This window comes from Betta splendens, chromosome 16, assembly GCF_900634795.4.
Source record: "Betta splendens chromosome 16, fBetSpl5.4, whole genome shotgun sequence".
NCBI classification, from domain to species: domain Eukaryota; kingdom Metazoa; phylum Chordata; class Actinopteri; order Anabantiformes; family Osphronemidae; genus Betta; species Betta splendens.
In genome coordinates, this window is record NC_040896.2 from 5,183,733 (window position 1) to 5,201,174 (window position 17,442).

Consider the following 17,442-nt stretch of genomic DNA (forward strand, 5'->3'; position numbering starts at 1 on the left):
GAAGCCAGACTAGACCTCCTACCGGTAATTATAACCTGTCAGGTGCATGACGTCACCTGACCTAGTCCTCATCAGCTGGGAGAACTAGTTTTACCATGGTAAGACATAACCACGACGTAGGGAGGTCCACTGAATCAGCAGTCACTGGCAAATTCAGTCAAGAAGCTGATCGAGCACCACACAGGGCAGGTTACCTACCTACCTACCATAGGTGTGTGTGGTGTGGTTCAGCAACTGCTATAGTCAAGGATTAGAAGTAAAATGGGACAGTCACTCATCCTTCCTGGTAAATCAGAAACCTGAGGTTTCCTCTTAAGTCCTCTACATCAAGATGACAGTTTTACTTTCAGTCTCATTGAACTGAACTACGTATAACAATCACCAAACAAGTGGAGAGGTCATTAGAAAGATCATTGTCCACCAAAGGGGAGCGTGAAAGCTAGAGTCCCATGATCTTGTGTTAACATATCTCCAGTGCAAACAGACAGACATTATCCAAAACCTGTTGCCAGTGCAGGGCTTTGGACATTAAATACACTGTGGGCCAGGTAATTTTTTTTCTGCTAGAGATGGTTTGACATGCAGTGAGTTTGTGAGGTCTGTGATCCTCTGCAGATTGTGCGTGCACACCAGTCTCTTGCAAATGCACCTACAAAACTACTCCAATCCTAGTGCTGGTCTACTGAATTCTGTGGTCGTTGCTGAGTTGGGAGTTTTGTTCTGTCAACTTAAAAACACTAACATTTTGTAAAATTTGAAATGACAAAAGGTAAGAACCATGTTTTTTATGTCAATGGCCTTTTACCCCCTCACGATTAAAATGAGAGAAGACGACAATACACATAACACTCAGGGACACAGAGCGTGTATTGTTCGCATTTTTAGTACACAAATATATACTAAATATTGTATGAACTTATTTCTGTTAGACCATGACCACAACTGTTGTTCCATTCCTTCATTACCTTCGGGTCGAGACATTCCTGCACAAGCTACACTATTCATATTCAAATATAGTTTCTGTACATATTAGTTCTATCACAGATTTTCCCATCTAGACGGAAACTATTCACATGGGGATTTTAAATCCAGTTTATGTAGAGCACCATGAGGCCTGAGTCTCCTATTCTGTTGAGTTAAACTGATTTATTCTATATGAATTTGATCAATACTCCGTATCGCGGGTCTGGTTTCAAGTCTACAAAATTACATGTCAGCGCGTCAATTGACTAAACTCCGCACTCAGATGTAAGACAAAGCAGCAAACTTTTGTCCTACACATCTATTGGTAATATGCGATTGGTTGTAAATAAAACCATGTCGATCTAATAAGCCTAATAATTAAAAAGTCATTGTTTCCCTCCAGGTTTCTCTGGACTGGTAAACAAATGAACAATCATCTGATCAGGTACCAATGTAACACTGAAAGTCAGGGATTTCTACCTGAAAGATGTGGCTTTTTGTGTCATTCTTCAAAACAACCTTCCTACTATGGCACCTGACTGTTTAACATCCCATATTTAGACTGTGTGAAACTGTGGAAAGGAGCCATTGTGTCCAATTGTGTGTGTTTAGATCCTCTATATTTTGAGTTTTATAACTGTAAAATTAATAAATAATATATGAAAGTCATTAAAGTCAACGTCCAAACATAACTAAAACTGCCAAATATGCCAATGGCCTGGAGAGTAAAGATGTGACACGTTTATGGACATAAGAATTATACTTAAACTACAGCTAGATACGTTCATGTGACCTGATGAAATAGAAGCCTGAGAGCAAAGTAAATCCGTCAAGTCCAAATGTGACTGAGGCGCTTCCCCTTTGTGGTTTCGAAGAGCTTTACCAGCAGCAGGAGCACATTCACTTCCACTGAGCATGTGACTGGGCTACAGTGTGGAGTTTGTATGTCCTCCCGGTGTTCGCGTGGGTTCTCTCCGGGTTCTCCGGCTTCCTCCCAAAGACATGCATTAGGTCATTATTCATTGGTCACTACAAATCGCCCGTAGTTGTGAGTGTGTGTGTGAATGGTTATGTCTCTATATGTTGCCCGTGCCCTGTCCAGGGTGTACCCCGCCTCTCGCCCAAAGACAGCTGGGATAGGCTCCAGCCCCCACCCACGACCCCGCATGGGAACTAGCGGCAGAAGATGGATGGATGAGCATGTGACGATTACGCAGGAGCTCACCTGGTAGGTGGGGCAGCCCAGACATACCTGGAGGGAGCCTCATTATTAGGTACTCACCGCCTAATGCGAGGGAGGGACTGCTGCCAAACGCCAATAAACAAAGACACTTTAAGTCATGTCGTAAATGAGGCTGAACGAGTGGACGTTCCTTCTCGTCTGCGCCACAGAATGACTTAAACTTTACTCTGCTACAGAACCACCCAACTTTGGCTCAGCGCTAGCATGCTAACTCCGAAGTTAAACTCCGCTGGAATCAAGGCCAACTACCTAAGCTCGGCCTGCCGCGAACGACACAGCCCGTGGTCGTTCGAATCTCGTAGCCGTGGCTGTCGAACAACCCCCCGGGCTGCGCTGAGCTCCGGCTAGCGTTGCCCTCGTTAGCACAAGTGAGAAAAGTAGCGCGGCGGCTCGTCACGGAGCCACGCTCTAAGTTTGACAGCGGACACAAGTTTGGCAGCGGGAAAAAACATACCTGGCGTCCTGTGGTAACTTTTCGTGGCTCGGATCTGTGTCGTAGTCCAGATAAGGCGAAAAAAGCGGTGCGTCTCCTTCATAGACCGTCCACAGGCAGCAAGGCTCCAAACTCCGCCGCTGCCCCGAAATAGAACAACAACATGGCAGCGCAGCCGCGCTGCGTTCAGGGAACTCCGAACACTCGGTCATTCCCACTGTTTGGGAAATAAGTACAGCAGCAGCCACTTTATTAGTTGCCCCGCAGGCTGATCCATCCAGGGCAGCAACCATGCCATGGTTTATACTCGCATAGTCATAATTTGTCACTTTATGTTCAAACTGTCAAAATTGGAAAATTCCGCAGTGTATTTATTTCTTAGGTACTTAAGGTGTGCATTTCTTCTGCTCATGTAAACACATGATCAATTGTAAAAGTATAATTCATCACACAGTATTACGTTCTACTGGTGAACTAAATCAATTAGGTAGTGAGTAGGTGTTTCCTACTATTTTTCAGAATGATTGTATTGACCTCAGAGCCACACTTGTTCAGTAAATTGTGCATCTGCTTGATTTGATTCGGCGTTTTAAATGGCTTGTTAGGACAGAAATTATCATGCGTCACACATTTTCACTGCAGGCATTCTAACAAGCATAACACTCCAGGACCGAGCACAGCCGCCTGTGCAACCGTATATTCCCACGTGCAGTGAATGCGGCAGGAGCGGAGCGAGGAGATGGGTCCTGGTTTGGAGCCGTTAACAAGTCGAGACACGCAACGGCTCGCCAGGCGAAAGGCAACTGACTGCAATCTTCAGATACGCTGACTCTTTTAAAAAATACTGTTTTTCTGTTTTTGACTAAGCTACTGTGTAAAATGTCAGCTAAAAACATGTTTCATATTATCTGGACTATGCCAGTTTCTATAAAACACTCTTAAACCGATAAAAGGCGAACCTGACGTGTCCCACGTGGGAGGACGTTAAGAGAATCAAGATGTCACCTGAAACCTACGTCTCTGACAGAACAGGATCCAAGTGATTACTGACTTAAAACTGAACATTTCGGGGGGGGGGTGCAGTTTAGTCGATTAATATCAACCGAATCAAACTGATCTAAGGACACATTTTAGAAGTAGATAAATAAATCTTACATTTCACCTTCTCTGTTGAAGGTAAAAAATAATTTTAATTAGCTTTTCAGAGTACTCAATACGCCAGGTAGTGGCTCCAGTGCTTTAGCTCAGAAATGGACCGTGAACTGGATCAAGAGCAATTATGAGTAGAGACTATCATTAGAGATATTATGTTATTATACAAATATGTTCCACAGTTCAGTTGATTCAGCAGCTGTGTGACAGACTTGCCCCTCTGCAGTGGACCTGGATAGGTGGCACAGATGGAAGTAAACTACTAACTATTACGTGACAACTCAGAGTGGAGCCCAGGAGTTGCAGTCTTACTCGCCTCTCTGCATGTTCTCTACAGCCGCCACCCCCTCTTAGTCTTAGTTATCGCATAGGGACTGTGACTGCTCGCCTACCACCTAAACTATATATATATTAGATGAGATTATGTTTGATTAGATCAGACTTTATTAATCCCACGATGGGGAAATTTCTTTGTTTGCAGTAGCGATATAACACTGAACAAAAACAACAGACATGTGCCAAAAAAAAAAAATTAATAGTTACCAGAACTTAATATCAAAACGATTCCTCTTACAAAACAAAGTAACAGTAAGCTAATAAAGTGTGATTTATTAAATATCCGATCTCTCTCGTCTAAATCCTTGTTAATAAATGACTTGATAAGTGACCATCATATATATCTGTTCTGTCTCACTGAAAGCTGGTTGCAGCAGGATGAAAATGTTGAGAATGAGTTGACTCCAATAAGTCATATAAACTATCATGTTGCTAGAAGTACAGGTAGAGGCCTCACTCTGAGCCTTTCTCACCCAGACTCCAAAACCCAGAAGCCAGTTGTGTTTTGTGTTGTTTACCATCCTCCTGCTCCATATTCAGAGTTCTTAACGGAATTCATTGTAGTGGGAGACTTGTGATCAGAGTCCAACAGTAGGAGTTTTCCTTCTGGTCAACAAAAGACTCAGTATGTGTCACACTTCATCACGCTTTTATTGAATTTAGCCTAGAAGTAAGTGTTTCATCATAAAGTAATCTAAAAATGCAACCAGATCTTTTCAAGCATGACCGAACATAATGCTTCAACTTCAGAACAGACCTGGCAGTAGCGGGACATAAACGGGAGAAGGGGGAGGGCTTCAGTGCTCGTCCTTCCCCACAGACACGCCAATGTGTCACAGTCACAGTCAGAGGGAATTAATCCACCATGGTGATGTGCCCTTCCCCCGCGTCTAGAGGAACGATTTCCAGCCTCGTGTCCCCTCTGGCCTCTGCTGCTTTCGCTCTGTGCATTCCGACAGATTCAAACCCACAACCTGTGTGTATCTGAATGTCATAAACTAGTTTCGCTGAGCTAATAGACAAACAGCTCTTGTTGCTGAGTCAATTACTTACTCAGTCAGTTTTAATTGTAGTAAGATGAACGTAAGGAAAAAGACTCTGTACAGAAAAGAACAGACCAAAGAAGCTCTAGACCTCTACAGGACAAACATGAATAAATTAATGATGGAAGCACAAATTTTTCACCAATCAGGTAGATGTGGAACGAGACTCATACTATGATGAAGAGCACAGGGCTCGGGGAATGGGCTCAGATGGTTAAAATAGACATTAGGCCCAAGGTGAAGCCAAAGCAAAAGTAAAATCAAGGTGTGGGGTGGCACGGTGGGTAGCACCGTCGTCTCACAGCAAGAAGGCTCTGGGTTCGATTCCCAGAGGCAGTCCTGTGGAGTTGTGTGGAGTTTGCATGTTCTCCCCGTGTTCTCTGTGTTGCCCTGCGATGTACCTTGCCTCTCGCCCATAGCCAGCTGGGTTAGGCTCCAGCACCCCTGTGACCCCACGTATGGGGTCACCCCACGTATGGGGTCACTGGGAAAATGGATGGATGAACCAATACTGGTTCAGACCAATACTGGTGTTAAAAAGGCTGTACATGACTTTCACATTAAAAGCATAACTGACCGATGGGGCTGGTTAAAAGTGTCAGAGATGTTTTCTTGAGGAACAAATTATCACAGGCTGAACAGAAATTTCATGTTAATTCAGATCACATACTGGTGAAAAAAAACATGAACCTAAGAACAGCAAGGAAGCTCTAAACTGTGTGTGCAGGTGGTGCAGTGATACTGCAACCAGCTCTTCCAACTCCTCACCAACTCCTGACAGGTGGGACAGACTCTATACTGCCACCTGGTGACAGAAGAAGAAAAAGAGGCAAAGGAAGGAGATGTAGAAAACGAAGAAGAAAAGGAAGAGAAAGGAGAAGAGCTTTAGGTAGAATGTCAGCCTGCAGATGCGGCACAGGGCTGATAAAACTAATGGAACCCATCATGCATTTAATGGGCTCCCTGCTTACTACACAACTCAGGTTTATGACGTATGTTTGCATTCACCGATACAAAAACACACAAGAAACAAATTATGTGCTTGTATTTTCAACATGAAACTTTGACCTGCATTTTGCGCTCAGCAGTAATAGCCCACACTTGTCCATGTTTTATTTTCTGTAGAAAGGCAGGAGTCCTAGGAGTTTGAAGAGGCACTAGAGAGGAGAAGAGGCACACAGCCAGCGTGATATGCCATAGGACTCACCCAGCCACAAACGTCAGGAGCAACTTACATCTGCTGAAGAGCAGCATCAGCACCAGTGCCAGGCAGCTGATGACTAAGGCTTAGGCCTCAATCCTGCAGCCGGGGCATCGCCAGGCTGATGGTGCCTCGCTGGGAGAAGCTTTCTCACACCAACACCACTCAGCTCTGCGATTCCAGTTAAATTCTGTACTAAGGTTTGTCACTTGTGTGTGGCCTCTTTCAGACATCCAGCGACTGGCTTTTGGAGTAGAAAGGCAGGACTTCATACACACTAATTTTAGGAATACAGAAACAGTGAGTCACACACTATTTCTGTCTGTTTAAAGAGCCTTGAGCCTCGCTCATAGCTCATTTCATCCCTGCGACTGGTTCTCAAGAGGCGATGGCGTCTGTGCTGTTCTTGCAGGAAAGCTGCCAACAGAGGAAGAAATCAGCTCAACGTCCGTTTTCACTTCATTTTAATGTGTCAGAGAGTGAAAGTGAGGTAATGATAAGTTTATCTTCTTTTGTAAATGAGTTGGCTGTTCCTGAGGGTGAACAAGGTTTTGTTTTTGTTTTTCAGCCCTCCACTGGCTCCTGAGTCACCTGTAGGCTGCTAAAATGAGATTCAGACCAATACTGGTGTTAAAAAGGCTGTACATGACTTTCACATTAAAAGCATAACTGACCGATGGGGCTGGTTAAAAGTGTCAGAGATGTTTTCTTGAGGAACAAATTATCACAGGCTGAACAGAAGCTGCAACAGAAAAACAAATCTGTCGACATACTGTGTTTATCTCATCTCAAGGAAAACTGTTTGGGTTTTCACATTATTTCTGGCCCCCGGCAATTAGCTGCATTGATTTACCTTGTTCTTAGGGTTCCCCCACACCATCCACAACAAGTGTCTACTGTGGACTTGTTCAGGTTCCTAGGGTCCACAATCTCTCATGACCTGAAGTGGGCCCCCCACATAGACACTGTCTACATAAAGGCCCAGCAGAGGTTGTACTTTTCCTGGACAGCTCAGGAAGTTCAACCTGCCCTAGGAGCTGCTGACCATTTTCTACGCGGTCATCATCCAGTCTGACCTCTGCACCTCAATCACTGTGTGGTTTGGTTAGGCACTAAGCAGGACAGACGCAGACCGCAGAGGGTGGTTCGGTATATCCCCGGGTCATGGGTCGGGCTGGATTTCCAGCCAGGATATGATCCCCCCCAAATAATAAAAAAAACACTGCTTCATGTCTCAGGCAAGGACTAGCTGGACCAGGCTGCCTGCTGCGACCTCTAGATTAGGGATTACGCAGAAAAATACGGGATTATTCTGCTTTTGTTCCTCAGAGCAGGATTGGAGCCGAACCTGGAGCTAATAATGCTCTTCCAAAATACGGGACTTTACAGAAGAAGCTGAGGGGAAACGACTCCAGAGGCCCAACTGTCCTTCCTCAGCCTCATTCTGTCATCATAATCCAATAACCATCGCCTGTTTGTTGTCTCTCACTCATTCTGTCTCTGATGGAGCCTTTGACAGAATGAAATAATGATTAAATGGTCTTTATCTCAGCAACCAGTTCAATGAAAACCAAACAAACAGCTAGAACGCCTGGTGACTATTTGGTCTGGTGAGTCGTTAAGATGGTGACAGGTCCTGGCTCTTGCACAGAGCAGCAGTGCTTAGCGGTGGTTACAACTCATCTTAGACTAAAGTGCATCTTCACCTTCCCCATCTGAGACCAAGGAATCCAACAGCAGCAATAAAAAAAGAACAGCTGTGGAGCAAGTGCAGCCATGGATGAACTGTTATTCTGAGCTGTTACAAGTGTAGTGCAGGAACATGTCAACAGGTGTGTCGTTTCACTGTGAGCTGGAAAAAAATGAAAAAAAAATCATTAAAACCAAAATGAGACTGAGGTCAAACCTGTGGCTGCGGTGGTTTTAATGAATCCTGGGCGAATATCCTTTCAGGCTGCACACACACTCACAAAGCGTCGTACGGGAGGAGGAGTCGAGTTCTGTCATCAGAACACTCAGCCAGTGGATAAACCAGAGCAGGACACCCTCAGTCGCTGCTCCGGAGCCGAGCGGACCGGAGCGCTGCCTCCACATCCAGCCGGCGGCGCGCACCGGACCAGCGTCTCCGCACCGGGAAGCACAGAATGCTGCAGCCCTGGACTTCGCGGGACGCGATAAGGGAGGCAACGAGACGTGCTCCTGAGAGGAATTTGGGGCTGAACGTGAGTGGAGTTGCCTGGAATACTTCTATATGTTAAATGTGGGACCGAGCGCAAGTTGGCGCTGTGTAAGAATGTGTTTGAAGGAGTTTTTCTGCGCTAGAACATAAAGCATCCGTGCGTCAGAAATAAGCGTGTCTGTGGTGGCAACGGCTCAGAGGGAAAAAGCTCCGCGCGTTCGGGGCGCATCCTCTGCGGCGGAGAGCGAACGTTTCATGGGGGTTATTGGCTGGGTGTGCAGAAGCTTTCTGCATGCTGTAGATTGGGACGAACAACAGCAAAAACGACTGCGGCACGACGTCTGACACTTAGACAAAACAAGCAACAACACCCGAGCACAGTTTGTATTTTATAGAATATCAAAGCGTCCAACATGAATCTGGGAGTTAATGTGCGCTGTCACACCTCCACCGAGAATCTAAGTCGGGGCCTGGGAGGTTCCAGGAAGCTGCTGGACTTTGTAACGTGTAGTTATGCGTGTGTGCGGATTAAAGTCGCCAGCTGTGCTTTGTTTACTACTGCAGATGTTGTTGTGATGCCAGATTATGACATCAGCTCTTATCCCGCTGGAGTGAGTAGCGTCCATCCATCCATCCATCCATCCATCCCTGATAATACCTGCTCTCACGTGCGAGCAGAGCCGAGCGCGCGTCAACTGACGTCAGACCTAAGATAAGATAAGATACAACTTTATTTATCCCACAATGTGGAAATTCTTTTGTTCGCAGCAGCCATAGTGTCAGGTTTTGGCAGAGATCGGACCCACATGCACAGCGATGAGGCGACAGACAGATGGAAAGTTCAAGGGTTTTAATGCAGTTTTCGTAATCACAGACAGTCCAGGTCATGCACGGTTAAACACGGGATTGAAGTACAGGAGGGACAGGCGTGATCGGCTCCAATAACGGTCGTGGGTCAAAACCAGAGGGCTCAGATTTCCAGGTTTGAATCGACAGGCTAAGGCAGTTCCAGTAACAGGCAGAGTTCAACAACAGAGATAACGGATTTACAGTACCGGTCAGGATCAGACGAGAAGCGGTAGTCAGGAACACGAAAACAGGCCGGCAACGGGGTAAGCTGAACGAGAGAATGCTGCAAAGTGAAGTCATGGATTCAATGATCTGGCAACAGGTCATGGGAACTGGTGGTGGTTAAGTACACAGGGGAGTGATGACTGATTCAAGACAGGTGTGTGTAATGACAACCGGAAGGGAGGCTGGAGCTAACGGGATGAGACTAGTAACCGGAAATGCTACACAATAAAACAGGATTGACAGTTATCAAAGAACAAACAAGAAAAAAAGGATAAAGAACAGTGACAACATTCTTTAACTTTAACTTTAATTCTTTAAAATACTGTGCAAGACTAAGTGCAATATGTTGTGCATGAGTATGAGTATGACTATGGGTATGGGATATTACTATTATTATCGCACGTCTTACAAAACACAATACTTTAAATACACATGTGGAAACATTACAAAGGTACAGTGATGTGAATGTGATGTGGTAGTTTTACAACAACAGTGAAGAGGTACGCTATGTGATTCACATTGTCTGTCACTGCAGTACTCTATTACACAGTCTTACGGCTGTGGGGAGGAATGACCTGCGGTAGCGCTACTTCGCTAATCTGTTTAAATTCACATTAGAGGTGAATCTAGGAGATTCTTAGGAGCTCAGTGTATAAATTAAGTCCCCCAGCAGTCTATGTCTATTGCAGCTTAACTAAGAGATGGTTCCTGTGACTAACAATAATTGCCAGTGACCTGAACCATCTCTAACTATAAGCTTTATCAAAAAGGAAGGTTTTAAGCCTAATCTTAAAGGTGGAGAGTGTGTCAGCTTCTCGAACCTGAAGAGGGAGCTGGTTCCAGAGGAGAGGAGCTTGGTAGCTAAAAGCTCTGCCCCCTGTTCTACATTTAAACACTCTAGGAACCGCAAGTAGCCCAGCGCTCTGAGAACGAAGTGTTCTGCTGGGAGCATAAGGAACTATAAGGTCTTTAAGATAAGAAGGAGCTTTATCATTGAGTATTTTGTATGTGAGTAGGAGAATTTTAAATTCTATCCTACATTTTACAGGCAGCCAGTGCAGAGAAGCTAATGTAGGAGAAATGTGATCTCTCTTTCTAAGTCCTGTCAGAACTCTGGCTGCAGCATTTTGAATGAGCTGTAGGTTTTTTAAGGAGCTGTTAGGACATCCTATGAGTAAGGAGTTACAGTAGTCCAGCCTAGAGGTAACAAATGCATGGATCAGTTTCTCTGCATCGCTCTGAGAGAGGATGCTTCTGATTTTAACTATATTTCTAAGGTGGAAGTAGGCGGTTCTGGAGATTTGTTTAATGTATGATGTAAAAGAGAGATCCTGGTCAAACATGACACCAAGGTTCCTCACAGTAGAATCTGAAGCTAATGTTATGCCATCCAGGGTGGCTATCTGACTCAATAGTGTCTCTCTCAGATTTTTAGGCCCAACAATAAGAATCTCGGTTTTATCTGAGTTTAGTTGAAGGAAGTTTTGGGACATCCAGGATTTGATGTCTTTTAAAGAACCCTGAATTTTGACTAGTTGATCTGTTTCATTTGGTTCCAAGGACATGTATAGCTGAGTATCATCTGCGTAAAAATGAAAATTAATAGAATGCTTTCTAATAATCTCACCTAGAGGAGACATGTATAAGCTAAACAGAATTGGACCCAGCACAGAACCCTGTGGAACTCCATAGCTAATCCTTGTGCGTGTGGAGAATTTATCATTAACATGAACAAACTGGAATCTGTTCAACAAATAGGATTTAAACCATCCCAATGCTGTTCCATTAATCCCGATTCTATGTTCTAGTGTCTGTAATAGAATGTGATGATCAATTGTATCAAATGCAGCACTAAGATCTAACAGGGCAAGGACAGAAACTAGACCATTGTCCGAAGCTAATAGAAGATCATTAGTGACTCTAACCAGAGCTGTTTCTGTGCTATGATGTTCTCTAAATCCTGACTGAAAATCTTCATACAGGTTATTCCCACTAAGGTGGTCAGATAATTGTTTAGCCACGATTTTTTCCAGAATCTTGGAAATAAAGGGTAAATTTGAAATGGGCCTATAGTTGGCTAGTTGTCCAGGGTCAAGGGTTGGTTTTTTCAATAGAGGTTTGACCACAGCCACCTTAAAAGCCTGTGGTACATAGCCTAGTTGTAAAGATTGGTTGATTTGATTTAATATGGATGAGCTGATTAAAGGTAGAACTTCTTTGAGTAATCTGGTTGGGATTGGATCTAAAAGACAAGTGGACGACTTGGAAGAGTTAATTATTGAGGTTAACTCCATATGAGTTATGGGGGAGAAGCTGTCTAGGTAAGACAGAGGATTTAATAAATTTAAAGTTAATGGATCTAGACAGTGCTTTCTGTCATTTGGAAGAAGTCGCTGCTGAATGTTTTTTCTAATGATGATAATTTTATTAGTAAAATAGTTCATAAAGTCATTGCTGCTGAGATTTAAGGGGATAGTAGACTCAATACAGCTATGACTCTTTGTCAGCCTGGCTACAGTGCTGAAAAGAAACCTGGGGTTGTTTTTGTTTTCCTCAATTAGGGAGGAATAATATGTTTTTCTAGCAGCACAAAGTGCTTTTTTATATTTCATTAGACTGTCCTTCCATGCAATGCAGTTTACATTTATTTTGTTGGAACGCCACTGTCTTTCTAGTTGTCTAGTCCTTTGCTTTAGACTGCGGATGTCTGAGTTATACCACGGAGCTAACCTCCTCTGATTCACTGTCTTCTTCTTCAGAGGAGCCACTGTGTCTAACATTGTACGTAGAGAAGCTGCAGCATCATCTACAAGACAGTCAACCTGTTCATAAGGATTAAGGTGACTGTTCTCTGTGTATCTGCAAGACATTGAGGCAAAAGATGATGGAATCATCTGCTTGAATCTGGCAACAGCATTGTCAGATAAACATCTGCTATAGTAACATTTCTTTCCAGCTGTTATAGGGTCAGTTGTGCTAAATTCAAAAGTTAATAAGAAATGGTCAGATAACAGAGGGTTTTGGGGAAGAACTATTAAATTATCAATTTCAACTCCATATGTCAGGACAAGATCTAGGGTGTGGTTAAAACGATGAGTGGGTTCATTTACCTGCTGTGTAAAACCAATAGTGTCTATTAAGGAGTTAAAAGCAGTGCTGAGACAGTTGCTGTCAACATCTACATGAATGTTAAAGTCTCCCACTACAATGACTTTATCTGTGCTAAGAACTAAGTCAGATAAGAATTCAGAGAATTCAGTTAAGAACTCTGAATATGGAGCAGGAGGACGGTAAACAATACAAAACACAACTGGTTTCTGAGTTTTAGAGTCTGGGTGAGAAAGGCTCAGAGTGAGGCTCTCAAATGAGTTATAACTATGTTTAGGTTTAGGAGTAATTAATAAATCTGATTTATAAACTGCTGCTACTCCTCCACCTCTACCTGTACTTCTTGGAACATGATAGTTGATGTGACTCATTGGAGTCGACTCATTTAAAGTAACATATTCATCCTGCTGCAGCCAGGTTTCAGTGAGACAGAACAGATCTATGTGATGGTCACTTATCAAGTCATTTATTAAAAAGGATTTAGATGAGAGAGATCTGATATTTAATAAACCACACTTTATTAGCTTACTATTACTTTGTTCCGTAAGAGGAACTGTTTTGATGTTTATTAAATTCTGGTAAGTCACTCCTCTTTGATTTGTTTGAGACTTGTATAGTTTAGGTGGTCGAGAAGCAGACACAGTCTCTATGCGATAACTAAGACTAAGAGTGGGTCGCGGCTGTAGAGAACATGCAGAGAGGCGTGTAAGACTGCGACTCTGCGTCCTGGGCTCCACTCTGAGTTGTCAAGCAGTGGGGGGACTAAGCAACATGGCCATGTTACTAGAGAGCAGAGAGGCTCCGTTCAACGTGGGATGGACGCCGTCTCTTCTAATCAGCCCAGGTTTTCCCCAAAAAGTGCTCCAATTAGCCACAAAGCCCACATCGTTTGCAGGACACCACCTAGACAACCAGCGGTGGAGCGATGACAGCCGGCTATACATGTCATCGCTGGTCACATTGGGGAGGGGTCCAGAGAAAACTACGGAGTCCGACATTGTTTTGGCGAACGAACACACCGACTCAATGTTAGTTTTAGTGACTTCCGATTGGCGTAACCGGGCGTCATTAGCTCCTGCGTGTATTACGATCTTAGCGTACTTACGTTTATCCTTAGACAGGAGCTTAAGATAAGACTCAATGTCGCCCGCTCTGGCCCCAGGCAAACACCTAACTATGACCGCTGGATTCTCTAACTTCACGTTTCGGACTATGGAGTCACCAATGATCAGAGTGGGTTTCTCAGCGGGTGTGTCGCTGAGTGGGGAAAATCTGTTTGAAACGTGAAGCGGTTGGTGGTGCACCGTGGGCGCCTGCCTAAAGCTACGTTTCTTACGAGCCGTGACCCAGTCGTTGCCCAGCTGCCTGGGACCTGCCGGGGGACTGGTAGCAGCTAAGCTAGGAGGCTCCGCACCAGCTAAAGGGACCTGGCTAGCTGGCCTGTTTTCTAAAGTGCGAAGCCGAGACTCTAAGTCTAACAACCTCGCCTCCAACCCTGCAACTAGCGTACACCTATTACAGATACCATTACCATCACTAAAGGAGGCGGAGGATAAGCTAAACATAAGACACACCGAGCACCGAACAGAGCGAGAGGGAGAGGAAAAGGGGGAAGCCATAGCAGGAAAGTAAGCTAGGAGCTACGCTAGCGGAGAAAACACTTAGATAACAGTGTAAATTAGCAGGACGTTTAATGAAAGGAAAAGATGCTTGAGTGTTACAAGCTTGTTTTGAAACTTTTAGCAGTCGCTATCGGATATAAAACGATAATATTTAGAAAAGAGCGGAGAGTAACGCTGTACACACACAGCGGCAGCAAACCTCAGTAACCGGAAGTGACGCGATACGCTTACCGTCAGTCAGCCGTCATGTTAATGTAACCAACGTCTATGTCCAGACTGTGGCTGACCAGTATTTGAACCTCTCACCCAACCTCTCTCTCTCTGTTTTTACTCAGGTCATGAAATGAATCTGCAGCACTGAATCCTATGATTGAGAGCAGCACACCGACCATGTTGGAAATAACTGAAACATCGCGCTGCACCGTGTGCTGCTGTACTCTGGCCAATAAGATCCTCATGGTGCTCTTCATGGTACTCCTCATCTTCGCCATCCTATTTGGGAACTTGGTGACGCTGGCTGTGGTGTTAGGAACTAAACACTTCCACACGCCACAGGGCTACCTGAAGGCATCGCTCGCTGTGGCCGATCTGGCTGTGGGCGTATTTGTGGTGCCGCTGTCCATCTATGCTGAGGTCTACCTAATGGTGACTGACTCCGCACCGGAGTGGACCTTGTACAACTCACAGTCTGTGAGCTTTCATCCCTGCAGCATCATTGGACCAATCTTTGCAGGATGCACCTTGGTATCCATAACAACAATTTTCCTGCTGACAATTGAGAGGACCATCGCCGTGTTGCGGCCACTCCACAAAGACTCACTGATTACTCGCAGAAGGACAACGATCCTCATCGTCCTCTCCTGGGTGGGGAGTTTCTTCCTGGCCATTCTTCCAATGCTTTTCAGCAGCGAGATCGCTTTGGAGTACAACTCCTGCAGTCGAATGTGCAACTACGCTCTTGGAACCATTGGCAAGTTCCCGAGCCAGGCTTGGAACATCCTACTCCTGTTTCCAGCATTTGACTTCACACTCCTCTGTGGCACTGTGGTGATAAACATCATCTCTCTGTCCAGCATCAGGCAGCATTCCAAGCGCCGGAAACACCTGGCAGAAGCCGAGTGCCAGAGCACCTCCAAGCCTACCTTCTCTGACATCAAGGCAGCTAAAACTATTGGGACACTAACGGTGGCGTTCACCGTGTCCTTCACACCCATTGCTGTGTTTGTGGTTGGAAACGTGCTGGGAAATAAATGGTGCAACTTCTCCTTTTTCGCCTTCTGGATTTTGGCCGCTAACAGTTGCTGGAATGTGATTATTTACAGCGTGAGGGACCAGAAGTTTAGGACTCACGCTCACCAGCTGCTCATGCCCTTCCAGAGAAACACCACAGCCTGACCCTGTTGCTGAGTGCTTGTCTCCCACTGTTGTTACACATTGTAGGTGTAAGAGACGTGTCCTGTGCACCGTTGTGAAATTAAAGCTTTTTTAATTAAAGTTTTCAGGTCACAGATTTTGGCTGTGAAAGACCTTCTGTGTAACAGATAATTATGTGTAAATATAAAAGCCCCTTACCTCGCTGTGATTTATTAAAGATCAAACTGGTTCCTGTGCACGACAGTAATATGGGAGAAATGTAGATCCTGTGTAGGACTGTTCATCATCCACAGAGCCCAAGAAGAACAAAACAGTTGAACATCAGTCAGGCAGTAAAGGCTTTGTTAGCTTGTCTCTGTCTGTCTGAAAATGTGTGGTCTTCACATATCTGGTCTAAACTAATAAAACATTTGTGAAGGTTTCCTTCTCTCTTTCTAGATGACTGGTGTGAGTGTGAGCAAAGATAAATGGAGGTGATGGTGGTGAGCAGACAAGGCTGACTTGAGTGAAAACCACTGACCACAACGGGAGGGGAAGCATGGGGACCTACCAGGGGCACAGGAGTCAAGCAGTGGTTTCTGGTTAGTATAGTCTAGAAAGACAAGATGGTGGATGAAAGCTGGTGACTGTAATAATTGTGTGTCACCATAGGTCTCTTGCTGTATATAAGAGACAAAATCAGATCAAGAATTCAGAAACAAGGAACAAACATTTTCCTTTAAATGTGTCAGTTCTTCCTGGGATTAATCTAGCCTGAACTGTATGTCATGAATAAGGATCAGGTTTAAGAAGAGGATCAGGAGGATAACTAAGAACAACAACAGCACCAGGATCAAGAAGAGGAACAAGAGCAAGAACAAAAGGAGAATCAGGATGGACGCGTGGCCGTCAAAGAGCGGATCTGCAGCCCTGACATCGAACTGCTGGCCGTGGGCCTCCGTCCATGTTATTTACCCCCCACCCCCCCTCCGCGAACGCTGCCGCGGTGACTTTAATCACACCAGCCTCGACAAGGCTATTATTTTCTGCAGGTTAAATGTCGCATTTGTTCAACAGAACTTTCCTATTTAAACAAAACTACCTCACAGTGTGTTGACCCCAGCAACACTTCAGGGCCCAGATTTAAATCAGTCTGGTTCTGCACTTCCCCCAAGTGCCATGAGTCAGTAGACTGCGGTCAGACTGTGCGTCTGTTCTTGTTGTTTGAAAATCATGTACTAAAATGACAATTTGTTGTTTTTTAGATGACCATTGGCAAGATCTCGTCATTGAAGTGGGCAGGCAGACCAAAAATGCCACAGCTGATTTGATCCAGGGAGTGCAGAGATACCTGGCAGAGGGCAGTATCACCAGGTCCCAGGATCCTATGAGATACTGGGTCAACAAAAAGACAATCTATCCAAACCTCTTCCAGCTTTCCTTACAGTGTCTCTGCACTTCAGTCTCATCTGTGCCATGTGAACAGGTCTTTTCTACAGCTGTAGAAGTTTTATCAAAAAAGCTTAACAGACTCAATTTTAAAACTTTGGAAAACCTTTTTTTTTTTAAATAACATTTTGGAAAAAAGGCATCCTCATTCACATGTTCACTTTGACTTTTACGTTACGATACATGTTCACTCTATCAACTGTATCTAAAAATATAAATTTTAAAATAATGAACGGGTACAAAAATGAGAGGTCTCTAGAAGGCAAGTTCAAAGGAGGCAGGTCAC

General features: G+C 44.5%; 2 protein-coding genes and 1 long non-coding RNA gene across 8 annotated transcripts in view; 2 read left to right on the forward strand and 1 right to left on the reverse strand.

The window, feature by feature from the left end:
* plekhf2 (pleckstrin homology domain containing, family F (with FYVE domain) member 2) overlaps window positions 1-2,852 on the reverse strand; it is a 30,176-nt gene extending 27,324 nt beyond the window's left edge. For 2 of the 3 annotated variants that reach the window (XR_003783560.3, XM_029129686.3), the window contains exon 1: window positions 2,661-2,852. Coding sequence is in view for 1 of the 3 variants with exons in the window: in XM_029129686.3 (XP_028985519.1) it covers window positions 2,661-2,742 (82 nt within the window). In the remaining 2 variants the exon portion in view is untranslated. The remainder of the gene's footprint in view (window positions 1-2,660) is intronic. The other variant, XM_055503348.1, reaches the window with a different exon arrangement.
* On the forward strand, window positions 1,886-7,049 carry LOC114843277 (uncharacterized). Of its 3 annotated transcripts, none has more exons than XR_003783562.3 (4): window positions 1,886-2,237; window positions 6,296-6,671; window positions 6,784-6,861; window positions 6,940-7,049. It is a non-coding gene; the product is annotated as an uncharacterized LOC114843277 (long non-coding RNA). The 3 variants fall into 3 exon arrangements; XR_003783561.3 differs by having other exon boundaries at window positions 1,888-2,191; XR_008692898.1 differs by lacking the exon at window positions 1,886-2,237 and adding an exon at window positions 5,840-6,162.
* A 1,331-nt stretch (window positions 7,050-8,380) lies between these two features.
* Window positions 8,381-16,536, forward strand: LOC114843051 (beta-2 adrenergic receptor). 2 transcript variants are annotated; one of them, XM_055503347.1, is made up of 3 exons: window positions 8,381-8,593; window positions 14,690-15,790; window positions 16,167-16,536. In XM_055503347.1, the coding sequence occupies exon 2, from the start codon at window positions 14,721-14,723 to the stop codon at window positions 15,747-15,749; it is 1,029 nt and encodes a 342-aa protein (XP_055359322.1). In that variant the 5' UTR covers window positions 8,381-8,593; window positions 14,690-14,720; the 3' UTR covers window positions 15,750-15,790; window positions 16,167-16,536. The 2 variants fall into 2 exon arrangements, with proteins under 2 accessions (XP_055359322.1, XP_028985085.1); XM_029129252.3 differs by having other exon boundaries at window positions 14,690-16,536.
* The last annotated feature ends 906 nt before the right edge of the window (window positions 16,537-17,442 follow it).

Excerpts from the sequence above, each read along its gene's own strand:
- LOC114843051 (XM_029129252.3), top strand. The coding sequence starts at position 14,721 with ATGATTGAGAGCAGCACACCGACCATGTTGGAAATAACTGAAACATCG.